Source organism: Orcinus orca, chromosome 6 (genome assembly GCF_937001465.1).
Source record: "Orcinus orca chromosome 6, mOrcOrc1.1, whole genome shotgun sequence".
Taxonomy (NCBI): Eukaryota; Metazoa; Chordata; class Mammalia; order Artiodactyla; family Delphinidae; genus Orcinus; species Orcinus orca.
This window is the reverse complement of record NC_064564.1, coordinates 22,681,850-22,707,236: the sequence shown is the minus strand read 5'-3', so window position 1 is coordinate 22,707,236 and position 25,387 is coordinate 22,681,850. Positions and strand designations below refer to the sequence as shown.

The 25,387-nt window shown below is 37.1% G+C and overlaps 1 protein-coding gene across 1 annotated transcript; it reads left to right on the top strand.

The window, feature by feature from the left end:
- The first annotated feature begins 967 nt into the window (after positions 1 to 967).
- On the top strand, positions 968 to 23,910 carry ATP6V1B2 (ATPase H+ transporting V1 subunit B2). The gene is made up of 14 exons (XM_004270617.3): positions 968 to 1,137; positions 7,364 to 7,419; positions 11,925 to 12,023; positions 13,115 to 13,208; positions 13,340 to 13,417; positions 13,885 to 14,024; positions 14,360 to 14,461; positions 14,839 to 14,936; positions 15,589 to 15,712; positions 17,303 to 17,453; positions 18,904 to 18,986; positions 20,587 to 20,691; positions 21,547 to 21,676; positions 23,635 to 23,910. The coding sequence occupies exons 1-14, from the start codon at positions 1,002 to 1,004 to the stop codon at positions 23,772 to 23,774; spliced, it is 1,536 nt and encodes a 511-aa protein (XP_004270665.1). The 5' UTR covers positions 968 to 1,001; the 3' UTR covers positions 23,775 to 23,910.
- Positions 23,911 to 25,387: the final 1,477 nt, after the last annotated feature.

Here is a 25,387-nt window from a genome sequence, read left to right as displayed (position 1 = left end):
ACTCTAGTATCACTCCAAGTTTGATTTGATTACAAGATACTCTTCCTTGGTACATCCCCTCACCTTAGCGATCTCTTAAAAGTTGGCCTTTAATATCTTCCACAATACATCACACACTCTCTGGCTTATCTCTTCTATTTTCATATTACTAACATGGTGATAAGTTATAAATTTTGATCTTGACTTAGCCCAGATAGCTTCTCCTGGGATAGTTACCTATTTAGTTGAATAGAAATCTCATTCTGAATATTCCACAGGAAACTTAACACATCCCCAGACAATTAGCTTTTCTCTTTTCCTCCTCTACCACCAGCAAAATTCCTCACTTCCTTCTCTGTGTTCTACCCGGTAAACAACAACACAATCAACCAATCACTCAGGACCCAAGCCTGGATCGACACCTTCCACAGCCAGCTAATCATTCTTGCATCGGTTCTAACCCTCAAATAGTTTTCAAACACATCCCACTTTGTCTTTCACACTACTACCACCACCCTAAAACAGTCCAATATATGTTTTTTGAAGGGACACATGAGTGAATGTATTGGAAAGGAAGATGATAAAGTGAGAGAAATGATGGCACACGGTTCCCCATGTTAATATCCACTAGAAGAGGTTTTAGATTCTGTCTTTCAAAGTGCTTTTTTAGAACTTGAGTTCTCTTCATTCAATGTCATGAAATGCCGCTGAAGTTTTCCTGCACGAAGTTGCCTTCCTTCCCTCTCCCTCCTTTCTTCTCCTTCTCCCTTAACTCTTGCCTTTCTCTGGATCCCTCTCCCTGGCCCGGCGTCCTCCTCCCAGCACGCTGGTCAGCTCCTCTCGCGGAGGGCTCGGGTTTAGCCCCGCCTACGCGGAGCCCAAGTCACGAGGCCGCGGGTCGGGTGCAGCTCAGTGGGCGGGGACTCCTCAGCGCGCATGGGCGGAGCGGGGCGCGGGCTGCACCAGCTATATCTGCGCCTGCGCGGCGCCGCTGCTGGGCCAGTCGGGACGGAGGAGACAAGATGGCGCTGCGAGCGATGCGGGGCATCGTGAACGGGGCCGCGCCTGAGCTTCCCGTATCCACCAGTGGGCCCGTGGTGGGGTCTCGAGAACAGGTGCTGGCAATTAGCCGGAACTACCTCTCCCAGCCTCGTCTCAGTGAGTATCAGAGAGCAAGACGAATCCTGTCTTTGCTCTTAGCCCAGCCCCTTGCTCCCACTCACCTGCTTAGCCAGAGGGGTGGGATGAGGGGATTGTTTTTCCCTCTCGCGTCCCCGTACTCCGACGTCTCTCTCTAGTAGGCGATTTGAGTGTACCTTAATTTTCCGTGCCAGGGGTGGGCTAAGGGGAAGAGCACCAACGGGAACTTTTTCCTGGGTTGGTGGTCTCCTGGCTGTTGCTCCACCGGTGCTCTCCAGTTTCCCGAGGCTGGAGCATGCTCAGGCGCTTGCTTCCTGTCTCTGAGCGAAGGCCACTTCTTGCCACTCTTATCCTAATCTTCTGCTGACCTCATTTGGATCTGCAGGGGTCGAGGGAACCGCCCCTCCCCTTCCCCCTGCCTCGGGTGTGGACCTCAGGGCAGGACCTCAGATCCTGCCGAGGGGGACGGTGTAGTGTCATCGCTGACGTGCTCAGGCCTTTCGTGGATGGAGGTCAGGCCCACAGCCAGAGGGAAATGTTGTTCAGTGGAGAAGCTGCTCCGCAGGAGGACACCTAGATATCAGAGAAAGCTAGAGCTGAAAAGTACCCTGCGGGTCATCTAGTCTAACCCTCTCATTTTACAGTGAGAAGCCTAAGGTTCTGAAAGGGACAGGCCTTGCCAGGCTTTAGACCCCTAATTACTGGCAGAGCAGGAAAATTCCAGGTTTCTTAATTCTTGCTGGACCTTTTTCTGCCATTAATTTGATTGCAAGGCTATCTTGGAGAAGACAAGAAGCTTTGCCCATATTATTTAGCAAATATGCAAAGCATATGCATAAGCATGTTTAAGTGTTGTGATTGTAAAAAGACCTTAATAAACCAGGCTTAAGTGGACTGTTCAGCAGTTTCGAAAGAAATGGTTCTTGATGACTAAACAATAAAATTGTGTAGCATCAGACCTCTTCACAGTTTCCTTAGGAACCGGGGATGAGCACTGGAAGTAGACTCTTTAAAACTTAGGAAAGCACCTGATGTTTTCCAACGTGGTGAGACTGTATTTGCACCGGTTAATTGCCACAGTACCTCTTTGTGGGTGGCTCATTGGTTAACAAGAATTTCAGATGAAGGGTTTTAGTCTGAGCGCTCTCCTGCCTGACTAATCCCATCCTCATCAGTCAGTGGGTCAGGTCATGTGGCAGCACTGCAGTGTAAGGAAGAAAGAAAAGACTTGATTCTATGGTTTGCAGAGATGTGTTTTTTTTAAATTGAAATATAGTTGATTTATAACGTTGTATTAGTTTCAGGTGTACCGCAAAGTGATTCAGTTATATATATTATATATGTATATATATTCTTTTTTAGGTTCTTACCCATTAGAGATTATTACAAGATATTGAGTATAGTTCCCTGTGCTATACAGTAGTTCCCTGTTGGTTATCTGTTTTATGTATAGTAGTATATATATTTTAATCCCAAACTCCTAATTTATTCCCCCCCCATGTGCTTTCTATAATGGGAATTATTTGCATTAGAGAGTGCTTGTTGAGAGTTTACATGAGCTGAATGTTTCAAGAAATTGACAGATGTTGCATTCTTATGACAATAAATTTGTGCCTAACAGTTACAAATACTCTTTTATGAATTGCATTTGTATGCTTTGCTGTTCTTTGGGTAGAACAGATAGACATTAGTGGTGCTTCTAGGAAAAGATTATAAGGGGCAGTAGTCATTTTTCCATATATTCACTCAATCTCAACTCAGAGTATCAATTGAAATAATAACATAGTTTAAAGAGTACTCCATGATGGAGGTTGTAAACCCTTAAGGGAGATGAGTATGATTTCTCAACATTCTGTGTGTGCTTAGCCAGTGACTGAAGAACTTCTCCAGATGAGATTCCTCCTGACAACATTGTTGCGACATAATGCTTAAAACTGAAACTTTAGGGTTCAGGACTCCTTTTTGTATCCTCAGTGCCTAGCGCAGTGTTAGCACATAGAAACATTGTGTTTTGTAATTGTATAACTTGCATTTAAACCCCTTGTTCTAATAGTTTAGTATATGGATCTTTAATGTGGATGGAACCAGAGTAGGGAGTTGGGGTACTTAGTTTGAGTTTCACTTCTGTGTCTGGGTTATTCTAAAAAGCACAAATGATATCATACTTAGGCTAACAGCTAACTGCATTTGAATGTCATCTTTTTCCTATATTGCCACATTCTTGATTCTAGTTAACACTTTTAATTGCTTCTGAATAAATATTAACTTCTTAATTTTTCTGATTAAAGATCGATGTTACCATCCTAGGTAAAAAGTTATAGTTATTTAATGTGTGCTTTTTGAACAAAGGAATGGAATATTGGCAGTTCCACTGTACAAATTGGATCCTGGGGCCGTTAACAAGAGATGGAAAATGAGATATGCAGGCTTGAAATAATCTTGAGCACATTAGTTGAATTTCTAAAGTCACAATGAAAGAAAACTTGATTTCCTTTTAAACTTTGAGCAAGGTTCAATAATATACGAAGAACTTTTGGATGTTAAACGTTTTGGATTAGATAATCTCCTTTGTTCTTGAGATCCTAGATCAACTAATCTTAGTTTCTTATGTCATAAAGCAGAGTTAGCCTCAGTGAAAAGTCCAGTAAAGGAATGGTCGGCCTGCCTTTTTCCAGAACCTCTCCCTCCTTGCCCACTGCAAAGTGTGGGTCTTTACTTTTCTTGCACAATAGAAGATGATTGTTCCGGTTTTGTTTTGCTTATAAGGTGGAGGCTGAAGGACTAGATCTCTTATTGTGCAATGACTGTCGAATTTTCTCTTTGAAAGTTTCACAATCATTAAGTAGTGTTAGTTCTGTTGAACAATCTCATATCCTATGGGAGGAAGAGGATGTCATCTAACAAAATATGTGCTTCTTAAAATCTTTGTAGATTTTGGGTTTTAAATGTTACTCCATAAATATTTATTGTCTTCATAAATATTCAGGATCAAAGATGTAAACATGTTTTCAGAAGTTCTAATCATCCCCTGCAGACCCAAGTTCTTCATTTGAAATTTTCAAGAGAAGAGTGGTCATTATTGTTTCTAAACAGAAATATTTATGTAATTTGTGAGTGGGTATTGACTTTTTGAAGAGCAGCTTTATGTCTTTGGCAGCTTTAATCTAAATTGTTGTCTCTGCTTTGGACTGTTAATACTAATGGTGAGAAAAGCTGGGTAAATATTGTTGAGAGATAAAAGGTGGTATTTGATATTATTTTCTCTTCTTGTTCCCCCCAAGTAGTTTTACTGTTGTGGAAAGGAGCTATAGTTTGTATATAAACTGTTTTCTACTCCCTATTTGTAGTCCAAGTGCTAGGAACTGTGTTATCTCCATATTTTTAAGTTATACTGGAGACTAAGGGTCATAGAGTATAAACTTAGAATTGGTGGTGGGGGGGGCCACAAACAAACAAAAATAATTTTAATCCTGACTCTTCCATTTAATAACAGATTTCTCATAGATGTAGTTTAAGTGTGGAGTAGATCTATCAGCCTTGCTTACCTCCCAGTGTTTTGTGAAACTGAAAAGGTAACCTATCTGAAGATGCTCTGTAAAGTGTGAAGCAGTTTCGTTTGGTAATATTTTTTATTTAGTTTGGATTATAACATTTATTAGTTTAGTTTGCATCCCATTTTAATTTAAACCAAGCATGTTGCTTAACCTCTGGTTTGTACCTGAAATGGTCTCCTTGTGCTTTCCAGTGACAGAAAACTGCTGAAGCATCTCCATTAGTTCCTTCCTTTCCTGCTTTAACTTTTCTAGTGGCTACACTCCACTGGAGAAAGGTTGTTTTTCAGTAATGATACAAGAGTGCCTCAGACCACAAAAACTGACCAGTTCAGTTTTAGAATTTGAGCTGTAGCGCAGAGTCAAAGAAAAAATGACTGGAGGCAGACTGTAAGTTCAGATCCTTAGGCAAGTTACTTAATTTCTGAGAATCATTTTTCTCTTGTAAAACTTGGAATAATATTTGTTAGGCTTATAGACCTGTTATGGAGTTTAAAAAAGAATTCCTGACAAGTACTTTTTAAATGTGTGTCGGTAGTTTTGTTATTAATTAATTCCAGTGGTTACTAGCTTTTTTAAAGGCTACATACATTGTTGCAAATTTAGAGACTGCTTTTGTTGAAGTAGAATCTTGCCTTCTATAGTTGAAATCAACTTGATTCAACTTGATTCACTGTTTCCAGGAAAAGCAATGACTAGCATTTCTTTTTTCTTGGTCATGCTTTTTGCCTTGTGACTGGCAAAACTTCATAATTTGAATGAGCTTGAATTTAAACATGAGATTCTTAAGGATCATTGTTGTAGAGGTTAAAAGTTCAAAGGAGATGCAAATCTTGTCCGGAAAGTAAAGAGAATTTCAGAATCTGAAGCATTTTACTGATGTTACATTTTATTCAAAACAGTTGCCTGTAAATCTCAAAACTGAATTCCCACACCTCCACTGGCCCACTCCCTACTCCCTACTCCCATTCCCAGCTGTTGGTTTTGAAAAGGTCTTTGTTTCTATAGTTTTAAAACCTGTGTGCCAAGAAAACATGTTTCTAATGTAGTTCACTTTGCATATCCACATAGCAATTTTAGAAAGTAATTGAAAAACAATATGTGGATTCTTTTAAAATGAGAAGAGTGAGGGACTTCCCTGGCGGTCCAGTGGTTAGGACTCGGCGCTTTCACTGCCATGGCGTGGGTTTAATCCCCAGTTGGGGAGCTAAGATCTTGCAAACCGTGTGGCGAGGCCAAAAATAAAAATAAAATGAGAACAATGAAGAAATTGTTTTAGGGGTAGGACTTATTTTTAAGAGTATTAGATTATTTTAAAACAATGGAGAGGATTAACATAAAAGTAGCAGAATATGTGACAACTGGGATATTTCTAATAATCTTGGAGGCATGATTAATTTGTTTACATTGCCATCCATTCAAGTAGCTTAACATTTAAAATTTGTGACTTGCTTTTTATCTAAGGTTGGAAAAAAAAAGTAATTAGGGGCCTCTGTTGATCATTACAATTGCAAATGTATTCAAGCAAATATTTGGTGTGAGGATTTAAAGGTCCTCAGTATGAAAGACTAGGGTTCCTGACAGTGCTTGCCTGCCCTGTCTCAGTGTTTCTACCAGGGCACTTGCTTCCTGGCTAAAGAAATTATGTTTTTAAATTCTGAAGCCCCTTGAATGGACAGACTGGTTATTAAATGGTTTCCTCATTCTTGGGAGTCTACATTCATTTCAGAAATTTCTGTCTAAGACATCATAAGAAATCAAGCAAGTGAAAAATTCCCAGTTGGCTGACAGCTTCTTACACATTATTTTAGGTCTTGTAAACACTTATTTCATTTGTGTTTTCAGCTTTTCTGATTATGAAATTTAGTTAATTCTGACATTGTTAGAATTGCTTTCCTGAGTGTTCTGATTTATACTTGATTACCATTCATTATACTCGGCATGTAGGTAGGTGTGATACAATTCAATGATAGCTACCTCCTTTCTAAAATGAGAGATTTGGGTAGTTTGTTGCTAGGGCATAATTTGCAGTAGAAAATATAAGCTTCTACAATGACAGTAACGTTTGACTTTTTTTTTTTCTTTAAAGGATGCTTATGTGATCTCTGGCCTTTAATTCCATCCGCCTTCATAAACTCTTTTTTTTCGTAGTTTTTATGATACTATTTAATCATGGCATTTTATCTTAACAGACTACATCTTGTCAGATTTCTTTTGTGAGTTTTGTCACTTCTGCTTAAAGTTACGGATTCCCTTCTTCTTCTCTATCTACTTTGCTAAGTGCTACCTTTTCTGTAAAGCTTTTTCTTTTCTAAGGACCATTGCAGCGTCTTTCCTGTGCTCCCACACACCCTCAGCACACCTCTGGTAGAGCCCTTACCTCCCTCCCCCTTCTCCATATAAAATTGTGAACTCTTGTGGGAACTCTCCGTCTTTACCTTTGTTTTTGTATCCTGGGTCCTTGAAACAATGTGACTTATAGTAAGAATTAAAAATGTTTTTGGTTTGATGAAGGATTATGAGAAGTTGTACAGATGCAGGCATATTTTATAAATTCGGTGAAAATTTTCATACTTTCTGAGTGCTCCATATAATAGATATGATAGAGAGAGGGGTTTTTTGGTAATACCAGAGAGATCATTTAGACTGTTGTCCTGTTTGACAAGAACTGACTCTTTTGTGTTTCTTTCCAGCATACAAGACAGTATCAGGAGTTAATGGTCCACTAGTGATCTTAGATCATGTTAAGGTAATACCACTATCATTATCGTCTAACCATTTATGAAGTTAAAAGCATAGTATTAAGTACTGTTTAGTACACTTTAAGTCTTTTGTTATGATTTTTTTAAGCCATTCCTTGGTCGGAATGTCAGTGCTATATGGAGACAAGAATTTTAGGTCAGAAGTCAGAAGATGGGATTCTAGTACTGGATCTGTTGTGGACTCTGTTTGTGGCTTTGAGTCCCTTGTCTGTAAAATTTAAAATTTTATTTGTTTGTTAATCATACCTCACAGGTTTATTAGGAAAACAACAGTAATATTTGTGTGTTTTATGACTTGTAGTATATTTAGATATACAGTATCTTGTGGCTCTTGTCATAGACTAGTGTGTTATAACTACTTGTTACATTTTTGTCTTCTCTACTAAATTTTAAGGTCTTTGAGTGAGTAAACAATGTTACTTTTGTCTTTGAGGGCCTGATACTGGTATTCAAGTAATGAATAAACAACAGATTATCTCAACAGTGACTAAAACCATAAGCAGAGAATAGTTTTTACTTATTCAGTTTGTTGAAAGATGCTTTAGTTACATGGGTTTTTTTTAGCCACACCTATACATAAGAATTATCTTAGAAAAAGAGGCATAGAATATAGTCTGTAATTGAATAGACCTCACCCTAGGTGAAGCCTCCTGCCTGAGTTCAGTGATTAAAATATCTTCAGAGATAATTTGTATAATATGCTCTGTAGAACAGTAATTCTGCATTGGTTGTTGTTGGGAGTGGATCAGGGGGAAAGGTACACAGTTATTAGTTTGTTGAGAGAAGTAATGACAGAAGTATGTTTGGCATGTGGCCCTCTGGAAGCAGAAAATAAATTGAAAAACATTTCTTAAAAGAAAGGGCAAAGTGAACTGTCTCTTCAGCTTTATCACTAAGATATTTTTGTGCATGACAAGTTACCTATACAAATTAATTGCAAGATTAAGCATATAGCTTCCTCCTGGCCACAGTTTCATACTAGTCTGCAGTTTGATTCAAAGCCTCAGTATACAAATTGTACAAGGTTTAGGCAGCTGCCCGTTAATATTTTGTGAAAGGATGAAGCATACACTTTTATTTTTTGAGGAAGTATTGAAAGCATTATTTGCTTCTTTGTCCTTTATTTCTTCTTTTTTATATATTTTCTATTGGATAAAATTTTTGACTCATATTTTAAAAATATGAAGCTTTTATATTAGTAAATATATTTTCAAAAACAGTTAAAAATATTCATGCTTCAACTATGTTAAGTGCTGAACTCAGCACCAAAAATACACAATACAAATACATAAATGTCTAATTGTTAAGTGCTATGAAGGGTGAGTGCAGGATGCTATGAGAGTCAATAATGGGAAGGACTTAGAAAACATCTTGGAGGAAGTAATTTTAAGAAAGCTGAAAAGGTTTTATTGAATGTTTGTTTGGGGTATAACTCCAGCTGAGGAAAAAAGTTTATGTAGTTGTAAGAATGGCTTTATACCACCAGATTTAAGAGTGTTTTTTGTTTGTTTTTAGTTTTTGGCTCCTGTTTTTAACTTAAGGCATACAGATAGTATCAAGGAATGGATAATTTTATACAAATTGTATCAGAATAGATGATGATGGAGACTGCTGTCCAACTCATTTTCTGAAGGTAGCGCATCTTTGATTTCCAAACCTGGCAAAGGATAGTATCAGAAAAGAAACAGTGTAGCTAATCTCATTCACAAGCACAGATTCCAAAATTCTAAATAAAAATGTTCTCATGTATTGGATATTAGCAAAAATATACTTTAAAAAATCAACAGGGCTTCCCTGGTGGCACAGTGGTTGAGAGTCCGACTGCCGATCCAGGGGACGCGGGTTCGTGCCCTGGTCCGGGAAGATCCCACATGCCACGGAGCGGCTGAGCCCGTGAGCCATGGCCGCTGAGCCTGTGCGTCCCGAGCCTGTGCTCCGCAACAGGAGAGGCCACAACAGTGAGAGGCCCGCATACCACAAAAAAAAGAAAAAAAAAATCAACAGAATTATGACAAAGTAGAATTTATCCCAGTAATACAAAGATGATTTGATATTAGCAAATGTCAGTATAATTCAGGTCATTCATAGATTAAGCTAGAAAAAGCTTACGCTCTTCTCAGTAAATACAGAAAATGTATCTGATAAAATTACTTGTTTCTAAAAAAAAACAAAACAAAAGAAGAAGGAGGTCTTAGAAATAAGGGATAGAACAAACTTTTAAAACATCTTAAAGGATAACCACCATAACTTACAGCAAACAGCGTATTTAAGGAGAGACTCTAGAAACATTCCCATTTAAATCAGGAACAAGATGAGGACACCTGTTGTCACCACCGCTATCCATCTTTGTTCTGTCTTTGTGCTTGGACCCTAACCAATGCTGTGGGAAAAAGAAATTAGGGGATAAAGGGGTTAAAAAGGAAAAGGCACAGCTGTCGTCATTTCTTGGTAGTATGATTAATTAAACAGAAAACACAAGTCATTCAGTGGACAAACTATTAGAAACAATGGTGTGAAACAGTGTTGCTGGATGCAGATGATGTCTATAGAAATCAGTAGTGTTTTGTATGCCAGAAGTAACTACTAGAATAATTAGGAACTTTTTACAAAAAACTGTGAAACTTTGCTGAAAGACATAAAGGAAGACTTCAAATAAGTGCAGATTCCACGTTCATGAATGAAAAGGCTCAGAATAGAAAATATGTTGATGCTCTCCAGGTAACAAAATCAGTTAGAAATAGAGTAAGAATAAAAATTTGGTGAGGGAGTAAGCAGATATTTCAGTGGAGCAAAGTTAAGATTCTTAAAACCAACTCTTCTCACACCTGAGAATTTGACTTGGTAAATGATAAAGGCTACATTACAAGTCGTGCTACTTGTAGCACAAATTGATTTGTGCTACTCAGTAAATATTGTTGGGGTATTTGGCTTCCTGTATGAAAAAATAAAAATAAAAATGAGAAAAATAAAATTACGTACCAAAAATAAATCCAGATGGATTAAAGACCAAAACATGAGAAACCTATCAGAAGACTATAGAAAACCATTTTTATGACTTCAGATTGGAAGGTTTTCCTACACAAAAGACACAAACCATAAAGGAAAACAAGTCATTTTATTGCAAAAACTTCTGTATGATAGTATACCATAAACAAAATTAAAAGACAAGAAAGACTGGGAGCAGATATTCGCAAAAGGATTAATACTCTGAATCTATGAAACTTATCTAAAAGTAAATAAGAAAAAGCAGATGTAGTTGAAAAGCGAGGAAAAGATATTAATAAGGCTATTATAGGAAATGAAGTCTGAACTGTCAGTAAACATGAAAAGATGCTCAATATTAGTAGAATCAGGAAAATGCAAATTGAAAGATACTATTTTTTATTTTATCAAAATGGTAAAAATTAAAGTTTAATAATATAAGATTGGCAAAGATGTAGGGAAAAGATACTTATCTATACTACTAGGGAGTTTGTAAAGTAAAAGGTTCCTTTGCAGAGTAATTTCACATAAAAATGGACACAGCCTATAGCCCACCACTAGGTAACCAGATACCTTAGGGAAACTTGGGCCCACCTGTGAGAATGTCCATTGCAACATGTTTGTAGTAGTATAAATTTGGAACAGCCTTGAACACCAGTGGTAGAAGAACAGCTGAATAAAATGTAGTGTCACTTGGTTTTAACTATATCTGTTCTAACATTGATTCTAGATGCCCGTTTATTCGTATTAGCATCTCCAGAATCAAGTGTCCTACAGTCAGTGTTGATTCACGGATGCATTGGCAGATGTTTTCCTTCACATCACACAAAGTAGGGATGCATTTTTCAAAAGATTATGTTAATAAAATAAGGTAAATACTACTATGACAGATCCAAAACATACGGTCAAGTGGGAAAAAAAAACGAGTTGCAGGATGGTATATTTAGTATGTTATCATTTAGGTAAGTGAAACACTACAGTATATTTTTGGAAACATGCAATTTAAAATATTAAAAATGGATTAGAGGAATACATTTCTGGTTAGGAGAATTAGATTGAGGAGGGAATATTAGCATTATTTATTATAATAGTAATTATTTTATTGTTTAGTTGCATTTTATTCCTGTCCTCCCAAAGCACAAGGTGATTACACAGCCCAGAAGCAAACATCATTTCTGAGTAGTGGGAACATAGTTTTTTAACTTTCTGTAGTCTCAAAGCTTAAAAACATATACACAGAAGGAAGGAATTTAATTGCTGTGGTTTCATAGGTTTAAGATCCTTCCCTCTGTACCTTATGTTGCGTTTGCCAGTATATGTGCCAGTGATAAGTGTTTTAAGGACTTAAACTACCTGAGGATATTCTAAACTCTGGATGTATACCTGTGTGCTTTGGGGAGGTATGGGGTCTGCATGTGCATACATGCTGTGAAAGACATAGAAGCATATAGAGTATTTTGAGGAGCTTTTAAAATGTTGGTTATTGAGCCTTTATTTTTTTCCTATTTAGTTTCCCAGATATGCTGAGATTGTGCACTTAACACTACCTGATGGCACAAAGAGGAGTGGGCAAGTTTTAGAAGTTAGTGGTTCCAAAGCAGTGGTTCAGGTAAGCATCACTTTCAAAACCTGGCCAGTTGAACGTTTTTCTGATCACAACAAACATAAGAAACACCAGTAGTTCTTTCTGGTAATTATCACATAAGTATACAGATCTTCATCAACTTATAGGTGGGGTGACATCTTGATAAACCCATCATAAGCTGAAAATATTGTAAGTTGAAAATGCATTTAGTACACAGAACCTACCGAACATCATAGCTTAGCTTAGCTTACATTAAAGGTGCTCAGAACACTTATATTAGCATACAATTGCACAAAACCATATAACACAAAGCCTATTTTATAATAAAATGTTAAATATCTCATGTGATTGTTTTGAAGTACCATTTCTACCGAATGTGTATTGCTTTTGCACCATCACGACCATGAAAAATCTTAAGCTAGGGACCTGACTCTTTACTGGCTATGAGGGAAGAAAAGTATTTTTTCATGTTTTCTTGCTAAATGCCAGCCACCAATATCCATTCTAGCCCAATAGCTCCACTGGTAAAATGGCTTTTAAAAGAAAAAATTTTAATGGATAAAATGAAACAGATAGTCACATAGAAGGAGAGAGATGAAAAGTAGAATTCAGAGCTTATGGGCTGAAACCAAAACAAGATCTGAGTCTCCTTCTTTAAATTGTCTCTGATAATGCCTAGTTTTTAATGTTACTGATTATAGGAAGTGCCGGTTTTCTCAAATAACATATTGCTCTAAAAAGTAGATCTGGAGCAGAGGTCGGCAGAATTTCTGTAAGGGGCCAGATAGTAAATTTTTTAGGCTTTGTGAGGGTTTTGCCTAAGGTCTCTGTTGCATGTTCTTACGCTTTTTTTTTCCTTTTTTTTTTTTAAAAAACAATCCTTTAAAAATGTGAAAACCATTCTTAGCTTGCTTCATGGATTTGGCCTGCAGGCATGACCTTGGTTAAGAGGCTGGCAATTTGGTTCATCGTCCACCATGAACACTTCTTTATTCATAATACTAAAAGTAGTATGTACATTGATGTATTTGACTTTATAAGGGCTGACAAATAAATCTTAAGCGCTTATGATCTAAATTTCTTATGCCCTTCTGTTTACTTTTCTTTCTTGATAGGTGTTTGAAGGGACTTCAGGTATAGATGCCAAGAAGACATCCTGTGAGTTTACTGGGGATATTCTCCGAACGCCGGTGTCTGAGGATATGCTTGGTAAACGGATATTATTATTCATTCTGAGCAGAGATCTGTTTCCTTTTTAATGTATTTCCGTGAAGTCTTTGTAAAGATTATGAATATTTGAGTCATTGTCCACTCTGTACTGTCTTGTTACTGTTTAACAGGTCGGGTGTTCAATGGATCAGGAAAACCCATCGACAGAGGTCCTGTTGTACTGGCTGAAGACTTCCTTGATATCATGGGTAGGGACAGAAAATGGATTTCTGTGTTTTGGGGAAAATAGCATCTATCTATCTTATACCTTTGTCAGATAAAGGGTGATTTTTATACTTTAAGTAGATAACCAACGTATTCCATGTTTGATTAATTATTTTTTGTTTACTATTTAATAAATTTATTTTTCCTAGAGGTTATCTTAAAATTTTATATTTTATTTATTGTAAAATATCACCAGGATATATCTGAAATGTAAAAGCCATAATGGCTTTGAAATTAGGATTTCTCTCTTATTTGCTATACCTTACATTTCACTTTACTACCATGTAATTTGTGAATCTACAAAAGATTAATGGAAAAAAATATTTAAACAGTTTCAGATTTCAAAAATAACTGATTTTTTAAGAGTAGAAAGAAATGCTTTATATGCTTTGTATGGTTGTAGTCTTAATGTAGAGACATAGTAAAATTTTCCCTCTTGGAAATGTATTAGGCCAGCCAATCAATCCTCAGTGTCGGATCTATCCAGAGGAGATGATTCAGACCGGCATTTCGGCCATAGATGGCATGAACAGTATTGCTAGGGGGCAGAAAATTCCTATCTTCTCTGCTGCTGGCTTACCGCACAATGAGGTGAGAACTAGAATCTGTTTGGTATGAAATTCAAGAAGAAAGAATTTCTGAGTGCTTCACTCTTAGTGAGAAACCAAATATAGGATTTTCAAGGTAAATACCCAATGTTACTGTTTATATAATCCAATTACATTGACTCTTCATCCACACATATCTGACTTCTTCCTTACTTTTAGAAATCTGCAAAAATTACAAAATAGTTTTATTGAGTAAAGCCCTTTAAGACAACCCAGTTTCATTTATGATTACAGTTCCCCAAAGTTTAGGGTAAAAGTTATTTTGTTGTAGAAGTATTATTTTAGATTTTAACTTAGTTCTTTTGTACTCCTCATCAGATTGCAGCTCAAATCTGTCGCCAGGCTGGTTTGGTAAAAAAATCCAAAGATGTAGTGGACTACAGTGAGGAAAATTTTGCGATCGTATTTGCTGCTATGGGTGTAAGTATTATCTTTTTCTGTTTTAGTATGAAATGTAAAATTGCTTGTGTTATTAGAACAATGTAGAAAACTGCACATATATTATTCAGTTTATCTCTAGGCGGAGAAGTTGCAGCTTGGCATTTTGGGCAAACCATGGATTAGTATTTAGCATTTGACTATGGAATGTAAGAATAATTCCCTTTGTGCCCAAAGCAAGCTGTTTACTCTGTTGGCTTTTGTGAACGTTTTGGGGGTAGTTGAACCTTTAAAAGAAGGAGCGTGCAGATCTGTAGCTTGGCCTTCATCAGAAATAAATATTGGGGGGAAAAAAAAAGAAAGAAAGAAATATTGAGCATTTTTCTTCTCCCAGCACTGATGAAGTCATTGCCATTTAGGTAAACATGGAAACTGCCCGGTTCTTCAAATCTGACTTTGAAGAAAATGGCTCAATGGACAACGTCTGCCTCTTTTTGAACTTGGCCAACGACCCAACGTAAGTAAACAAAGAATAGAGCTATTTTCCCCCTGTTCATGCAGGCTTCTGGTCAAAAATGTCACCTTACACTAAGGAGGTAGAACATTACAGTGAAAGCTACACAGGCCTAGGTATGAGATAACCGTATTTAAATTCCAGCTCTGCTTCTTGCAAGTTACTTGGTTTTGGGTAAGTCACTTAGGTTCTGAAGCTCAGTGTCTTCTTTCATAAAATGTGATAAATAATACTTGTCTCACAGGGTTGTTGTACATATTAAATGAGATAATAGTATAAGTTACCTAGCACACAGTCCATACTCAGTAAATTACCTTTTCCTCTTACCTGCAAGATCTGGCCCCTACGTCTTTCCTCCCTTTCTCCTTCTCTCTCTCTTCTTTTCTTGCTCAATTTTGAGAACTATATAGTTCTGACAAATTATGGGGCATTTATAAAATAAATCAATTTAGCTGTGTAGCACTAAGTAATTCTTATTTTGTAAATACATAAAAGAACTCTGCCTTACTTAAGAACTTTTAAAGTAATAATTGCTTAACCTTCCTCAATTTATGTGAAACTTTAAAAGGGAGACTGTACTATTATTTCTGGAATCATTTTGTTTTGTTGTTGGCCTTTTTGTTTGAGTGACTTAGGACTTAATGTTTCATTTCAGTATTGAGCGAATTATCACTCCTCGCTTGGCTCTAACCACGGCCGAGTTCCTGGCCTATCAGTGTGAGAAACATGTATTGGTTATCCTAACAGACATGAGTTCTTACGCTGAAGCACTTCGAGAGGTAATTTTTTTCTTAATTAAAATGGATTATCTTGTCAGGGATTATCTTGTCCCTCTACAAGTTTTCTTTTTTTTTTTTAAATCATGTTTTTTTAAATGCATTGCTCATATATTAGTAGAATACCTTAATTAATCAGAAAAGAAAATATTACTTTTGTCAACCTAATTGAATTAGAGGATGAGATTTAAATTATTAGCCTATTTATCATACTCTCACTGTCTCCATTGATTAAGACTGGATTCTTAGAGTAAATGATGCAAGCTGTTTAATCAGTTACTCTCCAAGGTAGTTCTGTCTCTGTCCAGACTGTCAGTTTTCAGCCCTTTTCAAGAATTTCATTTTTAATGATGTAAATTTTTATTTATTTCCATAAGTGAAGACTACACTCTGGCAGAACCCTCTTCAGAACTTTTTTTTCCTTCAGAAAGCCCAGTGATTATTTAGAAACAATGTAAGATTCTAGCACTTACCATCCAGAAGTGTGGGGTGTTTGTTCTAATGCAAGTTACTGAAATTTTGAGTTACTTGCTCTTTTAAGTGTGCAAAAAAGGGAAGAAGACTTCTGAAGAGACAGCCTATATAAATATCTAGCCTAAGATTCCCTAAGATCCATCATCATATCTCACTCGGCTACAGTGTTTTTTCATTGAAGGACTTCTTTTCTCCCATCCATCACAAATACTTTTCTAAAAGGCAGTAAAAATAAGTATTAGAAAAGTGAAAATTAAAAAAAAAAAAAACAATTTACAAACCCTTTTATTAGTAGTATTAGATTCGACAGACAATTATTCTATCAAATTGCCGCTAAAGTTTTCTATATGTTTATCTTGCTTTCTACATTATCTCCTTACAAATTGATAAAAGCTGGTCTGCAGGCCACACTTTGAGTAGCACTGCTGGAGCATACTCTTGGAGGAACCAAAGTAGCAGTTAGAAGTTGGGCTTAATGATTTACAGTTCTTGTTGGCTGTAGATTAAAATGCATGCATATATTCTAGTGTGCCTGTCTCTAAGAGAAAGACCATTTATTACTATTCTTATCTTGTGCAGTGATCCAGGGAAATTATCTGGCCCTTGATTCCGGTTGTAAGTTGGGGTTAATAACATTAACTTCCTCATAGGGTTGTTGTGAGGATTAAATTAAATAATGTATGTAAAATGCATCAGATGATTTCTGATATATGTATTTCCTTCCCTTTTGATCTTTTCAGGATTAGCTTATGTAAATCTGGCAAGATCCATAACGTGAAGTAAATCTTGTGAACTGAGAATGTTCTCTTAGTTTTAAAATGTACTACCTTTGATTTATAAGATTGCAAGCAGATTTTCTTCTAGCAAGCTATTTGAAGATTTGTGTTATGGCAGTATGATTTTAGCAGAAAACTGTGGTCCCCAACTGTCAACATTTTTGTTGCAGAATAATCTGAATTTATGTTGCTAGATTTTTCTTAGTCATTTCTAGAGGTGATATTTAAAATGAACAAGATATTTCCAACTTTGTAATTTGGCCTCTTCAAACAAATGTGTTCTAACCAAGCTTTAATTTTCATTTTCTGGTATGTGATACTGTTCTCCTTGACTCACTGTCAGGTTTCAGCAGCCAGGGAAGAGGTTCCTGGTCGACGAGGTTTCCCAGGTTACATGTATACAGATTTAGCCACAATATATGAACGTGCTGGTAGAGTGGAAGGTAGAAGTGGCTCTATTACTCAAATTCCTATTCTCACCATGCCTAATGATGGTAAGTTTAGGGTCTTTGGATTATAGCATCCCTAATCGTTGTAAGGACTTTGATTTTAAGAGAGAAGACCATCTATCTTTTTGAGTTGAAATTCTTTTGAGAGTTTATCCTCCAGAAGTTTGCCTTACCTAGTGATTTGTTTCTAATAAAATTTTTCATTTCAAAACTACCCATAATAATTATTCTTTTGTAGAAAAATTTTCTTGTAATTTTTATTTATTAGCTAGTATTTACTGTCTACTGTTTGCAGGACACTGGTCTAGATGAAATGAATTTTTAAAAGATTTATGGGCTCTACTTAATGTAAGCTACTCATTCTAGGTGGATATTTTTTAAATATATGTGCATCAGTAATTTAAGGTAGCTTAAGTGCCAGATATAGAGCACAGATAGTAAATGCCACGAGACTCTAGAGATAGAACGATCATCAAAGACTTGCTAAAAATTACTTGGTTTTATCATGTGTGTCTAAGTGCACAGTGCAGTGCCTGCCTGGATGTATGCCCAGCAGCCCCCGGGTGAGACTTTCAGCATTCCCCTTATGTTAGTGTCTTTTTATCTTTATCTCAGTCTTTTAAAAACACTTTCTCAAAATATTTTCAGAAACAGTAATAACTCATTATAACTGAGCACTGTTCTAAGTGTTTTGTAAGTTTTGACTCATTTGATCTTCATAGCGACTTTTTAGATGCTCTCGTGTGAGGCACAGAGAGGTAAAGTGTCACAGTTAGGAAGTGGCGGCTTTAGAACCCAGGCAGTCTGAATACTACCTCTGATGTGAAAATGATTTGTTCCAAGGAAGCAGCTACAAAATTACTCTCTGTAATTTAACAGACTTAGAGGTGTCTTGCTCTGTGGGACCTGCTTGGTGCTGCCTGTGTAGTGTTGCTTAACTTGTTTAGCCTCTCTGTATTTTCCATGTTGAAATGTTGTGTATCCCTCTGGGATAGCTTATGGATGAAGAATGTTCTCTCAGTGTACATCAAATTGGCAAATCTCTGCAAATGAGCTTTGTGTTTAAAATGGAACTTTATTTATATTTGGGGGAGAGAGAGCATAACTAGGAGAAATAGTACTTTTTATGAATATAGCTAATTTAACTTGTGTCGACACATGTCTAACTGTGCTGCAGCCAGATAAGTTAGACTGGCCAATACGGTAACCTCTAGCCACATTTGGCTGTTTAAATTCTAAAGTTTATTAAAATCAGATAAAGTTTGAAATAAAGTTTTTCAGTCGCATTTAGCTGCATTTCACATGTTCAGGAGCCACATTTGACCAGTGGCTGCCATATTGGACAGCACAGATAAAGAACTTTTTCATCATCACAGCAAACTATTTTATATAGCATATATATATTTTATATTTTAAGTAGCGCAGATTGACTTCCTGTGGTTTTGTTTATATGAGATGGACACTTTAACTAACATCAGGTGTCTTTCTCTGGTAGATATCACTCACCCCATCCCTGACTTGACTGGATATATTACAGAGGGGCAGATCTATGTGGACAGACAGCTACACAACAGACAGGTATTTGACAGTTGAACGATGCTATAAGCCTACAGATCTATTCTTCAGTTATTCTTTAGTGACTCTGACTTTGCTCTTAGGAATTATTTATTTAGAAAATATAAGCAAGAGGGAAGAGATATGGGAACATATGTATATGTATAGCTGATTCACTTTGTTATAAAGCAGAAACTAACACACCATTGTAAAGCAATTATACCCCAATAAAGATGTTAAAAAAAAAAGAAAATATCAAATTGCATTGTTTTTAATATGGCTATAAAATTGTCATTTCTGTAATACTAAAATCCTGGTGTGGAAAAAAGTGCCAGAATTAAGAATTAAATTTCCACTTTCTTTATTATGACTTAAAATGGGTGAGTTGTTCAAAGAACTTTTTTGGGTCTTCTGTTCCATAATGGTATAATCTACTTTTGTTATTAATACAAGAACAGATTTTTCAGAGTTTTTTCTTTGTCTTTTATTGTTAAAATTTTTTAAAATTGAGGTATAATTGACGTAACATTACATTAGTCGCAGGTGTACAGTGTCATGATTTGATATTTGTATATGTTGCAGAATGATCACCCCAGTAAGTCCACTTAACATCCACCACCTCACATAGTTACAAAATTTTTTTTCTTGTGATGAGAATTTTGAAGAGCCACTCTTCTAGCTCCCTTTAAATATGTGATACAGTATTATTAACTTACATAGTCACCATGCTGAAAGTTCCATCCCCATGACTTAACTCATTTTATAACTGAAAGTTTGTACCTTTTAACCTCCCTCACCCATTTTGCTCACCCCTCACCCCCTGCCTCAGGCAGCCTCCAGTCTGTTCTCTATCTGTGAGCTTGACATTTTGTGAGATCATACGGTATCTGTCTTTTTCTGTCTGACTTATTTCACTTAGCATAGTGCCCTAAAGGTCCATCCATGATGCTGCAAACAGCAAGATTTCATTCTTTTTTATGACAATAATCAAAAACAGATTTTTTATTGGTTCTTTAATAGATGCCAGCTTCTGATATCAGCTTTTAGGTGAAATTATTGTGTTGTTTTTTTTTGTTTTTTTTGTTTTTTTTGTGGTACGTGGGCCTCTCAGAGCCGTGGCCTCTCCCGCCGCGGAGCACAGGCTCCGGACGCGCAGGCCCAGCGGCCATGGCTCACGGGCCCAGCCGCTCCGCGGCATGCGGGATCCTCCCGGACCGGGGCACGAACCCGCGTCCCCTGCATCGGCAGGGGGACTCTCAACCACTGTGCCACCAGGGAAGCCCTATTGTTAATCTTTTTATGTGTGATTTTATGAGTCAGAGTTCAGAAGACCATTTGGATTTGATATTATAGGCAGATGTTGAAAATTCAGTTTTTAAATATAATCTTGTACTATTTTGTAGATTTTACCTTTTGGATTTGATTCTCAAAAGAAATCTTAACCTGTAAAATGTTTCTTCCTTTTCTTATCAGGAAAAGATATTAGGAATCATCTAGGAAACAAATGTAGCAGTGTTATGCAATTTAAGCAATAAAAATGAGTTTCAAAATCCTCCTTTACTACCAGTAAAGCTTGAATTTTGTACTTAAATATAATATTTTCCCCCTTCCCCTTTTACCCAAGATTTACCCACCTATTAATGTGCTGCCCTCGTTGTCGCGGTTAATGAAGTCTGCTATTGGAGAAGGTATGACCAGAAAGGATCATGCCGATGTATCTAACCAGCTGGTACGTATGTTTTCTCCAGGATGGTGTTTAAAGAAATGAATACTTTCTCAGTTCATTCTGCTGTCTTATACCTCTCGTCTTTCTTCCATATCACTTTTCTTCTCCCCCCATCAAAGTAGAATTTTAATATAGAACATATAATATAGAATAGTGGAATACAGAAACATTCATTAGAGCCTTTTTCATAAGGATAACTGCTCATGACAAAGATTAAAAATCACATGCTTGAAACCCACCTCTAATGCTGTATGAGGTAGTTTTTAAATAAAAAAGGCATAAGACGATTAAGTTTTTATTAGTAACCTTAATTATAGAGTATTTCTGAAAGACTATTCTAACTAATTTTTTGTTTAACATATTAGGCAATCACCAGAACGCTAAGGGATACAGCTGTATATATTCTATGAAATCCTTGGTTGCTATAGTCCTGAGATTGTATACCAAGCATAATTAAAGAAAAACACATTTGACCTTAAAGTAGAAATGATAAATAAACCCAGTGATAACACAGATATTTTTTTTTGAATAGAATTTAGAGATGGATTTCTCCTATTGTGTAAGTTGTGATTTTTAAATGCTCTACAAAATGTAAGCTCACTGGTATATTGAGGGAGTGTATTTTTTGTAGAGTGTTAGTAATGCCTATGTACTGCATGCTTGAAGACTCCTTTCTTAGTGAGACTACGTATAATAAAGTCTTTCCAGTACTTGCATATGAACTTTATGTGAATTATGTTTGGAAATCATGTGAAATACTGTGAAGATAGCTACAGCAATACACTTACGTAGCCCAGAGTACCGTTACCATTTATAAAACCTTATCTCTGTTCGTGTAAACCTTTTTTTCCTCTTTAGTATGCATGCTATGCTATTGGTAAGGATGTGCAGGCCATGAAAGCCGTAGTTGGAGAAGAAGCCCTTACGTCAGATGATCTGCTTTACTTGGAATTTCTGCAGAAGTTTGAGAGGAACTTCATTGCTCAGGGTAAGATTACTGTTTTCCTATGAATAGAAACAGCATCATATGTAGTTTTGAGGAGGACTTCTTTCCTAGTCTGAGAGAATTTACATTGGTCTCCATACAATTTTCCTTCTCATTAGAGAAGAGGTTCTTCCAGCCACCTGCCATGTCTTTGTTCTTAGCCCTCTGGTTCCTTCCCCGGTACCTTCAATTTCTTTATCCATTTATTTAGCTCCTGTCTTGTGTTTTCTCTTCCTTAGAACCGGCCTTCTGCTCTCCTGCCTCCATTGCCACTTCTCCTCCCTCTTACCCTCTCTGCAATGCTCTCCTCTGGCTTTGGGGGCTTTGGACTTTTCCTGTCCATCTATTTTCATCCTCCTGATTTCTCATCTTCCTGCTTCTTAATTGTTAGTGTTCCCAAAGGCTTAATTACCTGTTCTTTCTGTGCTTTTTTTCCCCTGTGCTGATGACTAACTTCCTGTGTATGAGCCTTTCCCCTCTTTCTGAAGCTCTAGTCCCACATCTTGAGCTAGGAAGCCTTTGTTTATGCCACCATCCTCTCTGGCTCAGCGTGGTGAGAACCAAAGTGTTTTCCCAACTGACCACCTGCCTAGCAATTCCCTTTTCAATTTCTGTCTACCTCTGGCATGACCATTACCCTAGTTAGCCCAAGCTCAGGCATTGGGCATTCTTAACCCTCTTCATTTATTCTCCAGTCATCAAATATTTGCTAATTTGCATTGTTCTTCTTTAAAACATCTTATCCTGTTCTCTTTTCATTCCTATTAAAAAAATTTAGGCTGGTGTTTCTCAAAATTGAATATGCTTTTGAATCTACCAGGGATCTTGTTGAAATGCAGATTCTGATTCGGTAGATCTGGGTGGGGCCAGAGAGCCTGTATTTTGACAAGTTCTGGGTTATCTTGAAGCTGCTGATCTCTGACCACTCTGTGTGTCCCAAGACCTAGTCCAGACCTTTGTCCCATCATCCTTGGCCGTTAGTGCCAGCATCTTCACCAGTCTCCCTGACTCTCTCTATGCCATTGCCAGGGTAAATTTAGTATTAATTTTATTGATTGTCCTTCTGTTAAAAAGTCTATAATGGTTTTTATTACATAGCATGTGTAGGGCTTTCAAGCTATTTTGTTTGTTCTCTTCCCTGCCACCCCTGCTAATGCTGGTAAACTCTATTTTTGACCTCAGTGATACTTACAAACGATGTGTTTATTTTGGAATAATGCATCAGCTACACACTTAGGATTTGTGCGCTTTTCTATTTATGTGATACATTTTTTAAGTAATATTAAAATCCCCAGAACGTATGATAGTTGGGTTTTCTAAAAAAATAAAAAATAAAAAATTACACAGAACCTTAATATCTTAAAAAGATAAAAATTGTTCTGGTAGACAAGAGATGCAGAACTCTAGCCACTCTAACTCCTTAGTTAAAAAATGAGATTTATTTGCAGGATAAGAATGATTCTGCTATTAAGAATAATAATAGCAATAGCAAGTTTGAAAACTTTCACACGGACCTATTCAGGTGCTTAATGGGCATTTAAGGCCTTCTGAGTATCTGTACTAGCCTCCTTCAGGTCAGCCTGTGTTCCTGGGAAACTGCTTTTCTCACTACTCTCTGGACAAAACTCTGGGTCTGGTTTCCATTATTCAGTGGAGTGTGTTTAGATCCCACCCGTTGTTAAACACACACAACACACGCGCACACACACACACACACACACACAGCCGCCGAACGTCTTACCTGTGGGCTTTCTCCCTTTTCTCTGGTTCCCAGGGGTACTTATTGTCTAGACCCTCATTTCCACATTAAGTCACATCCAGTCCTGGGAGACCTAACTGCTTTGTGTCTCTTTTTATACTTCATGCTTACAGTGCTAGTTCCATAACAGAATAAATTTTGAATAATGCTGAGAAGTTGGAAGCACTTGGCCTTTATTCATCTAATCTCAATTTTTTGTAAGGTCCATACGAAAACCGCACTGTCTATGAGACTTTGGACATTGGCTGGCAACTGCTCCGAATCTTCCCCAAAGAAATGCTGAAGAGAATCCCTCAGAGCACTTTGAGCGAATTCTACCCTCGAGACTCTGCGAAGCATTAGCTGCTACTTCATCGCTGGCTCGATGCTCTTGTGAAATACTGGTTCTGTTTTCTTTATTCCTTTTGCACTCCCCCATCCCCACCTTTGTGTTGGAGTTTACTGTGTTACCCTGTAATTAAAAACAAGGAATAGGTAACATATTGTGCCAGTGTTGCAATGTTTTAAACTGCTAACAGCCTTTAAAATATCCCCTGTTCAGAAAACCTGGAACTTCAATGCTTTGTTTAAAGTAGCTGAGGGTTGGAGGTGAAGTTTTCTTACTGATGTGTGTATTTGTACATAGTGGTGTAGTTAGCTGCCTAGTGTCCTCATTATTTGGGTCTCTCAGACCTTCCTTGTCCACCCCCTCAAGAGTATCACTATCTGAAGTTATAATGCTTTGATCTCCAAACTAGAGACAAGATAGGGTCTGAAAGACGCTTCCTCTCAGAGCCAAGACACTTTCCTGAGCACTTGTTCTTAGATTTTGGTGTGCCTCTGGGTCTGTGCTGCTGCTCTAAGCAGATGGTTTTTACTGTCCACCTGCTGTTTCCTGTTTAATGAATAGATTAGAAAAGGAGTTTCCTTTTCCTCTTTGGTACGGATAAGTTTCAACTCCTGTTTCTTACTGTTCTCCCTCCCTCTGAGTAACACAGAATCGTGCAGGTTTTGCCCAACTGGCCTTGATCTGATAGTAGTGAGATGCCCTGTCTTGATGATCCTTACTGGGTTTCCATGCAGAGGAATCATAAGTAAAATAATTAATAGAATTGTTGGTTGGAAAGAGTTGGGATACAATTTTTTAAGAAAGAAAAACCTATATCGGTTCTACATTTGGACATGCTAACAGTGGTTTTAAGTTTCTAAAGTGTTTACCAGATGCTAAAGGCAAGGTGGGGAAGAGAAAGCTCTTCTGTGTATGGAATTTTTTTATATATATAATCTATGGATATTTTAAACTCTGTTAGATAGCAGCCTTTGGAAAATCCCCTATTTGGTCCTGCTTTCTGACCTATCTGCCTTTTCAGGGTAATCTTGTGGCACAAGTGATAGCATTTAAAAGCTTTAGTCTTTTAATTCCTCCTCCTTCCTGCTGCGAGCCCTGAGCTGTCTTCTATGCACTTCTGACATGTCTACTGTTTGGTCTCTCTGTGTTCTTTGTTACTTGGGTGCAATAGCAACTTCTCTGTGCATTCCATCTTTCTTTCAAGTTGTGTAAAGTTCTTCATTTTTTTTCTCTGAGGGTGTAGGGGTGGGGGGAGTCAGCATGATTATATTTTAATGTAGAAAATGTGACCTGGATATAAAATGAAAATAAATATTAAGTTAAATGGAAGTTACCTAAAGTGACTCTGTATCTTCTAATCAGAAAAGCAATAGCAACAAGCAAATATATAATAATGCATCTCTCTTTGATTCACAGTTTTGAACATCATAACCAGTATTGTGAACCAGCCCCTTGATTCACAGTATTATGAACCATGTCCCCTTTACAGGGACATGGCCCATGTTTTGTACCCTCTGCCTTTTAGGCTGCCCTTTCAAGCTCTTTTCAGTAATACCTTTTCCAACATATTGTAGTTTGATCCAAGGTTGAGAGTTACTAAGGTGTGGGGTTTGTCTGTTTGTTTTGT